The 15,507-nt window shown below is 44.7% G+C and overlaps 1 protein-coding gene across 6 annotated transcripts in view; it reads right to left on the bottom strand.

The window, feature by feature from the left end:
* Positions 1-4,865: 4,865 nt before the first annotated feature.
* The window catches only part of DZIP1L (DAZ interacting zinc finger protein 1 like), a 70,737-nt gene continuing 60,095 nt past the window's right edge, over positions 4,866-15,507 (bottom strand). For 4 of the 6 annotated variants that reach the window (XM_088840349.1, XM_088840356.1, XM_088840350.1 and 1 more), the window contains exons 16-17: positions 14,634-14,773; positions 11,455-13,071 (exon numbers count right to left, since the gene is read on the bottom strand). In XM_088840349.1, coding sequence (XP_088696475.1) covers positions 12,910-13,071; positions 14,634-14,773 — 302 coding nt within the window. In that variant the 3' untranslated portion in view covers positions 11,455-12,909. Of the gene's footprint in view, positions 13,072-14,633; positions 14,774-15,507 lie in introns of all 6 variants that reach the window. The other 2 variants (XM_088840360.1, XM_088840362.1) reach the window with 1 other exon arrangement.

The raw sequence follows: 15,507 nt of genomic DNA, 5'->3' as shown, positions 1-15,507 counted from the left end.
CCTTACACTGTGCTGGATGGCATCACCGACTCAGTGGACATGAGTTTGAGTGAACTCCGGGAGATGGTGATGGACAGGGAGGACTGGCGTGCTGTGATTCATGGGGTCGCGGAGAGTCGGACACGACTGAGCGACTGAACTGAACTACAGATCTTACAGACACCACCTGACTCTGGTCTCAACTACTCCCTTCTCTCTTCCCAGAATGGGATGCTCTCCTTTCTGAGACCTAGTTCTCTCTCCGTGATGTGTGGGCCCCTAGTGAAACAGTTATGAACTCCAGAGTTCCCACAGGGCTTTTTTAAAAGTCATTTTGTTTCTGTTATACATTAACCACAAAAGAACTAATTCCAAAGCGAAAAAAAAAAGAAAGACAATTATGTGAAAAATGGCTCAGAACCATGAAATAGATGTTGATTATAAATATAAGCCTTAGGCATTATGAAATGAGGCAGCTCTAAATTTTCAAAGAACAAAGAGAAAGCAAGAGAATCTTTTAAATATCAAAAGGACTTTCAGGTTATAATTAGTAAATTGACTAGCCTTTTTAAAGGTAAAAGTGAATTTCCAAAGCCTAAGGCATTCATGGGATTATAGAATACTGTAAGTCTAGAAGATTGTCACTGCCAAGCTTCTCACTTCACAGGTGAGAAAACAAATGCTACATGACTTTCCCAAGGTCACAAAACAGGTCTGTGGCTTTCAGGATTTGAATCAGGGCTGCCTAGTTCCCTGCTTCAGGCTCTTTCCATTCGGTCTGCAGTAAAAGCTATGTTTACAAATGAGTAACAGTCCCCAGAATTCTTGTACAGCGGTGATGGTTGTGGAGGTGATGGTGGTGGTGGTGAAGAAGCAGAGGTAGAGGAGGTGGTGATGATGATGGAGATAGTGGTGGTGGTAGAAAAGATGGTGGAGGTGGTGAAGATGGTGGTGATGGTGGAGGAGGTGGTGGTGATGGTGGTATGCATATGTGCTGGAAAAACTGAAAGTTCAGATCAGTTCAGTCGCTCAGTCGTGTCCGACTCTTTGCGACCCCATGAGCACACCAGGCCTCCCTGTCCATCACCAACTCCCGGAGTTCACTCGAACTCATGTCCATCGAGTCAGTGATGCCATCCAGCCATCTCATTCTCTGTCGTCCCCTTCTCCTCCTGCCCCCAATCCCTCCCAGCATCAGAATCTTTTCCAGTGAGTCAACTTGTCGCATGAGGTGGCCAAAGTACTGGAGTTTCAGCTTTAGCATCAGTCCTTCCGATGAACACCCAGGACTGATCTCCTCTAGAATGGACTGGTTGGATCTCCTTGCAGTACAAGGGACTCTCAAGAGTCTTCTCCAGCACCACAGTTCAAAAGCATCAATTCTTCAGCGATCAGCTTTCTTCACAGTCCAACTCTCACATCCATACACGACCACTGGAAAAACCATAGCCTTGACTAGACAGACCTTGGTTGGCAAAGTAATGTCTCTGCTTTTTAATATGCTATCTAGGTTGCTCATAACTTTCCTTCCAAGGAGTAAGCGTCTTTTAATTTCATGGCTGCAATCAACATCTGCAGTGATTTTGGAGCCCAAAAAAATAAAGTCTGACACTGTTTCCATTGTTTCCCCATCTATTTGCCATGAAATTATGGGACCAGATGCCATGATCTTTGTTTCCTGAATGTTGAGCTTCAAGCCAACATTTTCACTCTCCTCTTTCACTTTCATCAAGAGACTTTTTAGTTCCTCTTCACTTTCTGCCATAAGGGTGGCATATCTGATGTTATTGATATTTCTCCCAGCAATCTTGATTCCAGCTTGTGGTTCTTCCAGCCCAGCATTCCTCATGATGTACTCCGAATATAAGTTAAATAAGCAGAGTGACAATATACAGCCTTGACGTACTCCTTTTCCTATTTGGAACCAGTCTGTTGTTCCATGTCCAGTTCTAACTGTTGCTTCCTGACCTGCATACAGGACTGAGGTTGGTGACATTGTACAGGAGACAGGGACCAAGACCATCCCCATGGAAAAGAAATGCAAAAAAGCAAAATGGCTGTCTGAGGAGGCCTTACAAATAGCTGTGAAAAGAAGAGAAGCGAAAAGCAAAAGAGAAAAGGAAAGATATAAGCATCTGAATGCAGAGTTCCAAAGAATAGCAAGGAGAGATAAGAAAGCCTTCCTCAGTGATCAATGCAAAGAAATAGAGGAAAACAACAGAATAGGAAAGACTAGAGATCTCTTCAAGAAAATTAGAGATATCAAGGGAACATTTCATGCAAAGATGGGCTCGATAAAGGACAGAAATGGTAGGGACCTAACAGAAGCAGAAGATATTAGGAAGAGGTGGCAAGAATACACAGAAGAACTGTACAAAAAAGATCTTCACAACCAAGATAATCACAATGGTGTGATCACTCACCTGGAGCCAGACATCGTGGAAGTGAAGTCAAGTGGGCCTTAGAGAGCATCACTACGAACCAGCTAGTGGAGGTGATGGAATTCCAGTGGAGCTATTTCAAATCTTGAAAGATGATGCTGTGAAAGTGCTCCACTCAATATGCCAGCAAATTTGGAAAACTCAGCAGTGGCCACAGGACTGGAAAAGGTCAGTCTTCATTCCAGTCCCAAAGAAAGGCAATGCCAAAGAATGCTCAAACTACTGCACAATTGCACTCATCTCACACGCTAGTCAAGTCATGCTCAAAATTCTCCAAGCCAGGCTTCCGCAATATGTGAACCGTGAACTTCCAGATGTTCAAGCTGGTTTTAGAAAAGGCAGAGGCACCAGAGATCAAATTGCCAACTTCCGCTGGATCATGGAGAAAGCAAGGGAATTCCAGAAAAACATCTATTTCTGCTTCATTGACTATGCCAAAGCTTTTGACTGTGTGGATCACAATAAACTGTGGAAAAACTGAAAAGCAGGGGACAATTCATCGGCAGCTCAAAGGCTGAGATACAGTTATGACTGGGTTTTTCTAACAGATTGATGGAATGAGGCCTGGTTGTGGCAGGTATAGACAAATCAATTAATGTATCTATAAACAAAATGAGAGGAACAGGAAAGCAACTGAGGAAGCAGTGAGGGCATAAGGACGTTTCTGTGCAGGGTCGTCCCCTGGTGTTGGATACTTCCAGGTTGGGGAAACCTCCTGAGAGTGAGTCTCCTGAGAACACAGGTTGTGAAAACCCATCAGTATCTATTGATCGCCTTTTCCACACAAGGCTCTCTGCTGGGCTTTGGCAACACAGGGGTAAGCAGGAAAGCATGACAAGTCCCTGCTCCACACTTATCTTCAAAGGCTTTGATTTTTGCTTTTTTATTGATAAGGCAGTTGCCCGGCTGAATAAGACAATCTGCCAAGTCCTGCCCACCTGATCTGAGTGGTGGTGAGGGACTGAAGAGCCCTGGTTATCTCTTGCAGAGGGGTCCACATGCCCTTGAGAAGTCCTCATGAGCCATCCAATCTGTGACCCACAGTGCCACTGCACGGCAGGCACCCGTGGGCTGGTCTTGCAGAAAATAAAACAAGCAGTAGCAGATGCTAAGCCTACATACCACTTCTGGTCAGGAACTCAAAGCACTTTCTCTATATGACTATTGTGCTGAACTGTGGCAAAGAAAAGACACTTGAATCTTGGGGCTTGATGGACTCTTCATGATTAGCTATCGGTCCCAAGTTCTCATGGATCTCCTCTATAAGATCTCTGATCATGATCAAAATCATGGAATCAGGACTTCCCTGGTTTTCCACTGGTTAAGACTCTGCACATCCACCGCATGGGGCATGGGTTCAATCCCTCGTTGGGGAACTAAGACCCCACGTGTCACATGGCAGGTCCAAATTACAAAAAAAAAAAAAATTAATTTAAAAGATAAATAAATAGAGCTCTCCCTCAGGTTAGTTTAGATTGCTGCTAATGTTAAAAAAAAAAAAAAGAATCATAGACTTAGTGAGCAGAGGGCAGGTCCCTACTCCTTTAGACCATCCATTTGATCTATGCCACCGATGGGCTCTGTTAAGCATGGAGCACATCTTCATTCCTACAAAGGCCTGACACTGACCAGTTATTGCAGTGGCAGCAATAGTTCAGTTTATTACCTCATCCTGGTCCACGCCCTCATTGACTCCCCTCTGACCTTTATTCCGAGTCCTCTCTATCCTTTGGGAATATGTTTCTTTCCTTGCTTAGGTTGGTTCTTCTCTCTTGTCTTGTCATTAGGTATGTCCTCATGACATACATATGAAGACTCTCCTGGCACAATAACTGACTTGGAATCGGCCCCGTCAGCTTATCAGATGGCAAGTGTCTAATCTCTGCAGAAACAGGTGGTACGAGGATCAGCGACACATCCTCCTCCCTAAAGAACTTAGCAAATGTTAGTGTCTAGCAGCTCTATCTTCTATTATTCTAATGCTGAACCTGCACCATTATGTCCAGCAGGGAGTCAGGTGTATAAATGTTTGTAACAGCCACAGGCACGAGAACAGACACAGAGTAGGCTGTATGGGTCAGAATGATTCTTTCCACATCCTTTCCTCCCACAGAGGAGTTGAAGGATCTCAATAGCTCCTCTCATAAGCTGGCAGAAGACACACAAACAAGAGGTAGAGAGAAAAGCGCAGGATCACACCTGAAGTTTTGTTGAATTTAGAGTCTGCTTTACATCAATTCCCTATAAACTGAGAATTGATAACAGTGTATACATCAACTTATGTCATTTCACTTTAGATTTTCCAAAACTGAAAATGGTCTTAATGTGTATCTCAGGTTCCCATCACTATCAGCCATGATATCAAAGCATCTTCTCTTTCCTAAATTGTAGGTTCAGATTTTTAGATGATAAAATAAGTCTTCTTCAGGTCATAGCCATCAACCTATTACAAACTTCCAGTCATTGTTATCCCCACATGCATGTTAGTCACTCAGTCGTGTCCAACTGTATGTGACCCCATGGACTGTAGCCCACCAGGCTCCTCCACCAGTCCATGGGATTTCCCAGGCAAGAATACTGGACTTCTCCAGGGTATCTTCCTGACCCAGGGATCGAACCCAGGTCTCCCACATTGCAGACAGATTCTTCACCATCTGAGGAACCAGGGAAGCCCCCTATATGCATAAGTTAAGCTCATTGAAGTTACATCAGAAGATACAACTTACTACATTTTAGTTTTCATGTGGAATCATGCAATCACGGAATGGATGGTCCACAGATACAAACTGTGCATCCCGAGTGCCAGGCTGGGGACCAGAGCCGGTCCATAACCAAGTCTTTGTTTGTTCAACGCATGTCTTTGTAAGGGGCTTATTCTTGGGAAGTTCAGGTTTCTATTCCAAGATTAACCCCATCTCATTCTTCGGGTATTAAAAATCTTCTATAAAATAATGGTGCTAGGGTGTTAACTGTTGCATACTTTCTTTTATCAGCAAAATAAAAGCTGTTAACCTTGAATGACATTTTGTTGATTGAGCCTACAGCACACTGCCACCTCACACTAACAGGGACTATGCTCCCCTCTACAAAGAATCAGCCTGATGGATCTAGAAAGAATTGTGAGATCCAGCAAGAAGTGTGAGAAACAGAACACTCTACTTAGAAGTATTCAAAAGATACCCAATTAAGGTTCAAGATAGAGCTTCGCTAAGATTTCAAATGAGTTGTAATTAGGATTCATGAAGCGCATGTTGAGCCATCCATGTTTATTTGTTCATTTGTACGAATCTGATATAATTTCAACTTTGAAAATTAGCCAGTAGTAAAATTCTGAGAAGTAAAAATAATTTTGTGTCCTGCAAGATGATAAATTTTAATGATTAAGAACAGTACAATTCTAGTGCCAAAATTGTCAGATTAATGGAATAAATAAAAAGTCCAAAAATAGACTTAAGCACATACAATAATTTACATTTGATAAAGGGTATACTTCTAAAAGTGAAGAAAGAATACATTGTCAAATAATGTTGGTGAGACTCCTGGCTAATTTTTTGGAAAAAAAATAGGTAACATCCCTAACTCACAGCTTGTAGCCATCAATCCTCCACACACAAAGTCCAGATATATTAAGTCAAATTTTAAATTTTGTAATAGAAATAAAAGAAAAATATATTTGAAACTGTATGAATACTGGAATGAAAAAAGCCTTTCCAATTCTGACACTAAAGGCATACATCAGTTGGATATAAAGGAAAACATCAGTTAAATATATAAGAATTTTAAAAATCTCTCTATGAGAAGGAACCTATAAACAAAAAGACAAATAGTAGCAATATGACGATGGATTAATATTTTCAATATGTATAGACTTTTAATATAATAGTATATGTAATTTTAATATTTTTATATATTAGCAATACATATATATAAGCTATATGAAGCAAATTAATTCAGATACAATTTCTAAAAATCAAAAGTACAATGAAGAAGCAAACCAAATTATATAGCCATTCAGTAGCATAACCACAGAGAGAAACTATTGGATGTGACTTTAAAACATAGTAAATTAACTGAACATCCCCAGTGGGATATAACCTAAGGACCCCAAAACTCCAAAATGTAACAGCAATAAATGTTAAACTGTTTCCAATTATCACATTGTGGACAATAAAGTTGGTGTTGCTATTCTGAGACTGAGATTGTGCTGTTGGGAGCCAAGACTCTTTAGAGTGGAAGAAACAATATATTAGATCAATGAAAATAAAGTAAAAATCCTGTAGTCATAAATTTGAATGGGAAATATCAGTATGAACTTATCTTTTCTCACTTGTTTATTTCCTGTCTCTGTCCACTGGAAGGACTTAGAAGTAATGACAAGACCAATAGTAATCAGTACCCCTCACCCAGATTGTGTCTGTAAATACCATTTTCCTCTAAAAGAAATCAGGATTCCCTCAAAGAAATTACTAATTTCAAATGTGAGGCAGGAAATGTATGCTATGAGCCTGGATCATCTCTCATAACAGATAGCAAGGAAGCTACCAGATTACTAAGGTTATTCAAAAGGAACCAGGAACCAACTTCAAGAGGCACCCACTGGTCAAAGACGGGACAAGTTCAGCAACAATAAGGATACCAACTACAATCAATTTCAACAAATCAAATGTATTTCAATGTAGGAGTTCGTGTGGTACCCATGCAGAATGCTAGGAAACCATCTCATTATTTTGAAAGAGGAAAGAATCAATCTCTTAGGTGCCTTATCTATATAAACTATATCTTAAGGCAACCAGGCAGTTCTATTTGGGGAATTCCCCCTTATAGAAGTTTTCCAGCTAGTAAATGCCAAGGGAATTTTGGAAATACCTAATCAATAGATTTAGGCAATGATCTTCAATATATAATCAATGCCATCACCAACACCATATAAAGAGAGAACCAGGCATTATGTGCCTCCTACCAGAGGTGCATAGTGCTACATAAGAAGTTCTTGTCAAAAAAGAATCAAAAAATCATAAAAGTTGAAACTGATCATGTGTTCAGTCCTTGTTAGTCACTCAGTCATGCCTGACTCCGGAGAAGGCAATGGCAAGCCACTCCAGTACTCTTGCCTAGAAAATCCCATGGATGGAGCAGCCTGGTAGGCTGCAGTCCGTGGGGTCGCTAAGGGTCGGACACGACTGAGCGACTTCACTTTCACACATTGGAGAAGGAAATGGCAACCCACTCCAGTGTTCTTGCCTGGAGAATCCCAGGGACGGGGGAGCCTGGTGGGCTTCCATCTATGGGGTCACACAGAGTCGGACACGACTGAAGTGACTTAGCAGCAGCATGCCCGACTCTTTGAGACCCCATGGACTGCAGCCTACCAGGCTCCTCTGTCCATGGAATTCTCCAGGCAAGGATACTGGAATGGTTTGCCATTTCCTTCTCCAGGGGAACTTCCCGACACAGGGATCGACCCAGGTCTCCTGAACTGCCTGCAGATTCTTTACCGACCGAGCTACCAGGGAGGCCTGATCATGTATTTAGATCTAACTAGAAATTTACAGATAGTTCAGGGGAAAGAGGAATGCATTAAACACCATCATAGCAACGTAGTCAGCAAAATCCAGACCGGGGGAATTCTTCTAGGCAAATAACCAAATTTCTTTAGCAACAAAAACAAAATAAATTGTGAGGAAGAAAATGTGGGAAGGAAGGAAGGGAAAGTAAAAAAGGAATCTATGGATTAAAAGAGACATAGGAAAAGAGAGGACACGTGAGCGCAGTAGATATTAGATGAGGTTTAGAAGATATCACTGATTTTTTAGTGGTGGTGGTATGGTGGTTATTTTGAAAAGAAAGTACATATGGAAGATACACATGAAGTATTTGTAGATATAATAATATGACTATTTGGGGGATGCTGCTAAGAGGTTTTCAGGAAATATGCATCACATATTTATAATTATTAAAGCTGAGTGATGAGAACTTCAAGGCAATTATACATTCTCTGTACTTTTATATACACTGGAAATCTTCCATAATAAAGCAACAAGGAAAATTGAATCAACTGACCAAAAAAGCACCAAGAATACAATCAGGCAATTTATGAAAGAAGAAATAAAAATAAACAATAGGAAAATGAAAAAAAAAATCCTGCCTTAAGAGAAAACTAAAAAATGTAAATTTTTTCAAAGATGAGGTTTCATTTTTTACATATCACGTTGTCCAAGCATTTAAAGATGAATGATACCCCCTGGTGGCAAGGGAATGCTAAAAGGAGCATCTCAAACATTAGACTCAAGTGGCTCACGTTTTCTGGAGAGCGTTTATGTAACAAAAATTTCCCAAAATATATGGTGAGAAGTCAGGGTTCCAGGGCTTGCCAGCCCCATTGGATCCCTATCGTACCACTTACTGGAGACAGGATTCAAGGCAAGTTTCTTAACTGCTCTGTGTCTCAGCCCCTGGTCCCAAAATGACTGTAAGAGTGTCACCACCTCAAAGAGTTACTGCGAAGTTCAGTGAGTATTCTTAAGAAGCTTGGACCAGTGCCTGCCCTGCAGTGCTGGCTTTCATTACCATGTTGGTTCAGCAACCTCACTTCCAAGTACTTATCCTAAGGAAATCTTAATTAAGCACACAAAGATGTATATACACATTTGTTTATCATTCCATGATTAATCAAAGGCCCGAAGTAGAAATGCCTGGTTAAATAAATTTTTGTAATCTTTTCCATGTGATACTATGTGGTCATTAAATATAATTAAACTGATACATATGTACTGATATAAGGACATTTATAATCTATTTTCAAGAAGGGAAGTCAAGTTAGAGAATAAATCTAGTTGAACTGTAGGAAGGAGACATATGTATTTTTTTAATCAGTGCTTGCATATCTAGTAGTTGACTCTGGAATTGGGGGTTATTCAAATTTATTTTTCTTTTGGATCATCTGCGTTTTCTAATTTTTCTGCATCAATCTTACTGTTTGGATAATTTTAAAATAATTTAATACATTACATATTGTGATGGTTAATTTTATGTGTCGACTTGACTGGGCAAAGGAATGCTCATAGAGCTGGGAAAACTATTTCTGGGCATGTCTCTCAGGGTGTCTCTGAAAGAGATTAGCATTTGAATCAGTAGACAGAATAAAGAAAACCACTCTCACCAGCCTGGCTGGGCATCATTCAGTCGACCAAGGGCCCAAATTGAACGGAAAGGGAGGAAAAAGAAGGAAGCATGACTCAGCTGTCTTTTCTTGAGTGGGATGTTCCAGCCTGGGCACATTCCAGCTCCTGGTTCTCAGCCCTTCGCACTCCAGGACCAACACCAGGGGCTCTCCTGGTTCCCCACCCTGCATACAGCAGATCAGGGGACTTCCTGCCCTCCATACTGTATGAGTCAATTCCTATAATAAATTTCCTCTTCTATGTATTTAAATCTACATCTGTATCTATACCTATATCCTATTGTTTCTGTTTCTCTGGAAAAGTGAAAGTTGCTCAGTCATCCATGGAATTCTCCAGGCCAAAATACTGGAGTGGGTAGCCTTTCCCTTCTCCAGGGGATCTTCCCAACCCAGGGATCAAACGTAGGTCTGCCACACTGTAGGCAGATTCTTCACCAGCTGAGCCACAAGGGAAGCCCGAGAACCCTGATTAATACACATGTTCCAAAGTTCTTATAAATCTTACCCCCAAATTTTTCAATGCATTTGAAAGTGGGAAGGGGTAAACAGCATTTGCTCAGTTGCAAAGCCATGTCCAACTCTTTGTGACCCTATGGACAGAAGTACACCAGGCTTCCCTATCCTTCACTATCTCCCTGAGGTTGCTCAAACTCATATCCATTGAGTGGGTAACGCCATTCAAGCATCTCATCCTCTATAGTCCCCTTCTCCTCCTCCCCTCAATTTTCCCAGCATCAGGGTCTTTTCTGATGAGTTGGCTCTTTGCATCAGGTGACCAAAGTATTGGAGCTTCAGTTTCAACATCAGTCCTTCCAATGAATATTCAGGGTTGATTTCCTTTAGGATTGGCTGGTTTGATCTCCTTGCAGTCCAAGGGACTCTCAGGAGTCTTCCCCAGCACCACAGTTCAAAAGCATTAATTCTTCAGAGCTTGGCAAATGAAAAACTAATACATTAGTCTCCAAAGTAGAAAAACAGATTCGGAAACATAGAATTTAATTATAAACATTCAGAAATAGAGTCATTCTTCGTGGATGATTATCACCAGCGTGTGTGAAAACACATGGGCTTTCATGTCTATTTCACTTGGGTCACCGTGAAAGCAGAGCCTGAGGCAGAGATTTGGATACAAGTGAATTTATTTCAGAGGTACTCCCAAGAAGCAAATGTGAGTGAGAAAAGTGAAACCAGGAGAAAGGCCAATAAAGGAGGCATTAACAAGTTGTAATGTTCAAGGCAATTGGGATTCACCTACCCCGGGAACTTTGAAAAACTGTGGAATAAAGCTCCAAATGGTCAAACCAAAGCGCAGGAAGCTGGAGGAATTATTCACCAACTCCTACTCCACCTCGAGTGCAGGCTGCCCTGGTAGAGTCAGCTCTCTGCCACTTCCAGGCTGTGCCTGCACGTAGCCCGTGCAGCCTCCCACATCAGAAATGACCCTGAGGACAAGCAGCAGAGATGCCAGCATGCACTGTGATGTGGGGAGGGGGCACCAGCAGTGCACTCAGAGCTACCGGAAGCCAGGAGGTGGCAAGGGACCCCACAAGCATCTTTCTTTTTTTACCTCCCTCGCCCAAAGCCTATGAATAGGAAAGCACGACTTTGTTGGCAGAATCCTGAGAGAGGGATGAACCTCATTACCACTCCCCACTCACTGCCCCTTTCCCTCCTCACCAAGCCACTGGGAAAATCCATACATATTCTCAGCTGGTCAAAGGTATGAGATCCACAAAGGGAATTTACTCCCCAGCAGCTAAGGTGGGCTGACCCCAGGTCCCACATAAGGCCCTTCATAAACTGTGCCCTGGCCTCACTGAATAGCCTGGTACCGTGATACCCCCAAGCCTCCCCACCCCCAAACCCCTTTATCCTCAGCAATGCCTTTCCTCCTCACTTTCCCTAGTTCTTCCTGCTAGAACCTCAGGGCTTACTACCCAGAGGTCAAAAGAAGCCCGGATGGAGATCTGGGGAGAGACCCGAAGTAGTGGGGAAGACAGATGAAGCCAGATTGGCCATGAGCTGAGTTGATAAGGGTTGAAGCTGGGCGTCAGGGACATGGACTCATCACTCTGTTCCCTCTACTCATGAGGCCTGGAGGTGTACGGCTGGGCTTCCCTTTAGGGAAAACTATGGCTGCTTTACTAGTTCTCACTCTCCTGGGCACTGCAGCCCACGGCCAAGCAGGATGGGGCGCCTGCCTCTGGCCATCCTGCCCAGTGGGGACTCCCTGGTGGGCTGGGTCTGCTCTGGAGCTCCCACTGACTTGGTGGGGGTGTCAGCTGCACAGCAGTCTGGCCTCCCCTTGCCCACTCCTGCTGGCTGCTCTTCTCCTCTCATGGGGGTCAGACCTGCACTGCACTTGAGCACTTGCCCTGATCCAGCTTTTTCTGCCTTCACCTTTCACAGGAGTGACTCCCCAACAAACCCATTGCACCGCTACCACCATCTTGGCAACTTCACCCCAAAGTCCTAAACTGAAAGCTGGGGTACAGATGGCTCGGTCCCACACCCAATCCCTGCTGAAGCTCCAAAAACAAGGAAGAAATACCAGAGAGTGATAAACATGCTGTATTTAAGGGTTTACATATAATAAATTAATGCTCTTCACATTAAAAAACAATACTATAGATATGTATATAACCTAATTTTAGAAATATTATCAAAACTTAATTTGTGGTCCCTCGGGGATATGAGGCCCCAGTGCCTTCCCTCTCACCCATGAGCAGGTCCTGAGGACATCAGCTCTGGGCAGCTCTCCACATTCACACCCAGCTGCACTGAGAGGCTCTGTCTGTGCTCCCATAACGTCCCAATCTCTACTATGACCCCATACTTTTCATCTCCCCCCCATCTCTGCCTACACCCTGGCTCAGCAGTAAGAGGCCAGACAACCTCAGTAAATGACTTTGGGTCAATTACTGAATGACTGACTCAGGCGTAAGTCCCCCAGAGGACCCCGTAAAAGAGCCAGCTCTACAGTGTTATCAAAGTTTACAAAACGCTGCAGAGTAGAGACCAGGTGTCTCCTTTCAGTCTGGACTGAACATGGAGGCAGAAGAAGGATGCTCTTGCAAGGTCCTGTTACAACCCTTTCTCAGCCCTGGGACCCATGGGACATTGCCAGGGCTCTCACGGGGGACGGGAGAAATCATATCTGTCTTCTACTCTGCTTCTGTCCAAGGAGAAGACCTCTCGGCTCCTGGGGAAGACAAGAGGCCCAGCAGCCCCATAGTTGGGGGGTTCTGAGCCAGCCCCACCCAGCTGGGCGACAAGGCTGTCCTCTGGCTGCCAGAATCAGAAGCGGGCTCACCAGCCAGGGACCCTGGGTTGACTGGGGCTCCAAGAGCTGGCACCAAACTTCTCCGGGAGCTTTAAGCGAGACAAGGGCTTCGGTTTCTCTCTCTGGTTTAGGTCCTGCGGGAGATCTTCCAAGGAAGAGATCTCCAAGTCACTCTCATCCTCAGAAAGCTGCAGGGAGAACAGGGGAGAAGAACATGCATCTGACCAGGGAGGGCGGACACGGGGACAAAATGCAGATTTGGAAGAAAGCAGGAGGGGGCGCTGCTCCTCCCGTCTTCCCGCTTCCATGTCTTTGAAAACCTGCTTGGGAGACCTGGGGTAACAGCCATTGCAAACACCCCTGAAATTCCACTGGCCACACTGCGGCCAGCCCCAGGGCCTGTAGAAGATCATGTTGCTCTTGTTGAAATTTAAACTTTGTCCAGATTTTTGAACTGCCCACAGTGACGAAGCCCAGGGACTTGACTTCTCCAAACTCCTCAGCTGACGCACCAGGGCCTAATGCACCCACCCCACCTGCCACAGACTGCTGGTCCAGGGCTGGGAAACACTCTGACCAAAGGTGCGTGAAGGGAACTCCAAGTGCAGGAATCCTTCAGCCTGGAAAAGGTCTGAGCTAGGACCAACAGGGGAGCCCAGAGTGGGCCAAACTCCCAGGCTGTCCCCAAACCAGAATCACAGTCATCCCACCCCCAACCAGAGCCCTCAGTGCCCAGACCATTTGCCTTAGACCATAAGGACAACCAATCAGAAACTAGCAGGGCCCCAGGCAAGCAGGCTCTGGACAGTGCCTCAACCTGCATAGGGTGGTCAGTGCTCTCTCACAACTGAGGATGAATTCTTTTTGAATACATTCTGAATCACTTAGACTCATTACTCACAAACACACATGAGCTACATAATAAACCGAACATATTACAGAGCGCAGGGTGGGTGTTGGGGCTGCCAGGGGAGGTGTATGCTAGGAAAAACTGAAAAGTGATTGCCCATTATTTCTGAATTTTAGAGCAATAACACAGGTCATCCTAGGATGCATCTTTCTGATTGAGAAAGGAGGGTAAAGTTACAAAAGCTTGAAATGCTTCTGCCTAAGAAAACACAACAGGAATACAGAAATGGTTCCCTTATGGGGAGAGGGGAGGTGGCAAGGACATCCTAACAGGAATGGTCTGGGAGGCTGAGCATCTGAGTGATAAATCTGATGGCAGCTGGAGCTGGAGAGAGGCAAGGCCATTAAGACATTCTTAGTGATGAGGAATGGCCTTGGATATTTGGAACAAAGGTGCCTAATATCCCCACTGTGTATTATGGAGCAGTCTGCTCTGCACACAGTCCTGTGCTGGGGTCCTCGGGAAGTGAAGAAAGGGGTGAGCTTAGCTGTGGGATGAGCTGGAGCCCAAACAGAGCAGCTACTGCTGGAAGCCAGGCACAGAGCCAGGTCCAGGCCCCATGAGAGCCAGAAGTGGGCGCGTGCGTGGCTGGGAGAAACAACCCACCGAGCAGTCGATCACGAAATGAACCACAAGGCTTTTCTATGTTAACAAGAGACACAAACAACAAGCACTGGAGAGCGGGCATCCCGCCACTCCTGCAGGGGCAGCGGAGACGAGGGGCATGAGGTCAGCTGCAGTGTCGCACATGGGCCCTCCCTCAGGCCCAGCCCAGGGCCCCAGACTCGGAGCTGGCTCTGTTAGAGACTGCACGGGAGCCTCCTCGGTCCTACAGCCTACCTGGGGCTTTCCTCCCGGCACAGCAGCTCTCTGTGGCCCAGCATTGGGCACTGAGAACAGACTGACCCCTCCAGCAGGCTTCTTGGCTGGAGCCTCCAACTGCTTCTCGAGGTTTCTGACCATCGATTGCACCAGCGTTCCTGGAAGGCAACCAGGGGAGAAGACCAGAGTATGAATGCATCATCTCCACGGGTCATGTCCCAGCTCCAGTGTGGATAAAGGGAGACTGGAGAAGAGTCCAAAGGGAAAAAGGAAGGACAAAAGCAGCAGAGGACAGGCAAAGAGAGAGAGGCTCAGGCCAGCATGTGCGGGGAAGAGAGGCTCGGAACACCCAGAAAGGCACGATGGCCTGAAGGGCACGGCTGGGCACAGAAACCTAGCAAGCTGCCCTTTCCGCTTAGCAGGAGGAACCGCTGCTCAGTCGGTACATGAACTGCAAGATTAATGTGCAGTTTCTCCTCCAACATCTTCACAGAGAAATGAAGTAATATCATCAATATAAATTCGCACAGGGCTGTGGAGCCAGACCCACTTTCTAGGAACTCCACGCAGGAAGGGGTTTAAGCAGTGACTATATTATCAGTGTGAGAAAGCAAGGTGGATGCTCAGACCTCAGGACTGGCCAGGAAGCAGGGAGCCAGCCATGACCTTCCAGGATTCAAATGTCTGGGGGCCCAAGCAGAGGTCCAGAGCGATGATGACCCTTGGCTCACTGATTGATTAAAAACCAGTTAGTTAAGGGTCTCCTATGTTCATACTATGTTCCTTGCCCCTCATCACTCATCTTATCCAGATACCTCCCTTTATAACAAAGGAACCAAAACTCTCCACACCAGCACACAGGGAGCAAGTGACAGCCCAAAGTGTGTTCAAG

Source organism: Moschus berezovskii, chromosome 1 (genome assembly GCF_049115385.1).
Source record: "Moschus berezovskii isolate FMDL1 chromosome 1, NW_MosBer_1.0, whole genome shotgun sequence".
Lineage (NCBI taxonomy): Eukaryota > Metazoa > Chordata > Mammalia > Artiodactyla > Moschidae > Moschus > Moschus berezovskii.
This window is presented reverse-complemented; position numbering and strand designations above follow the sequence as displayed.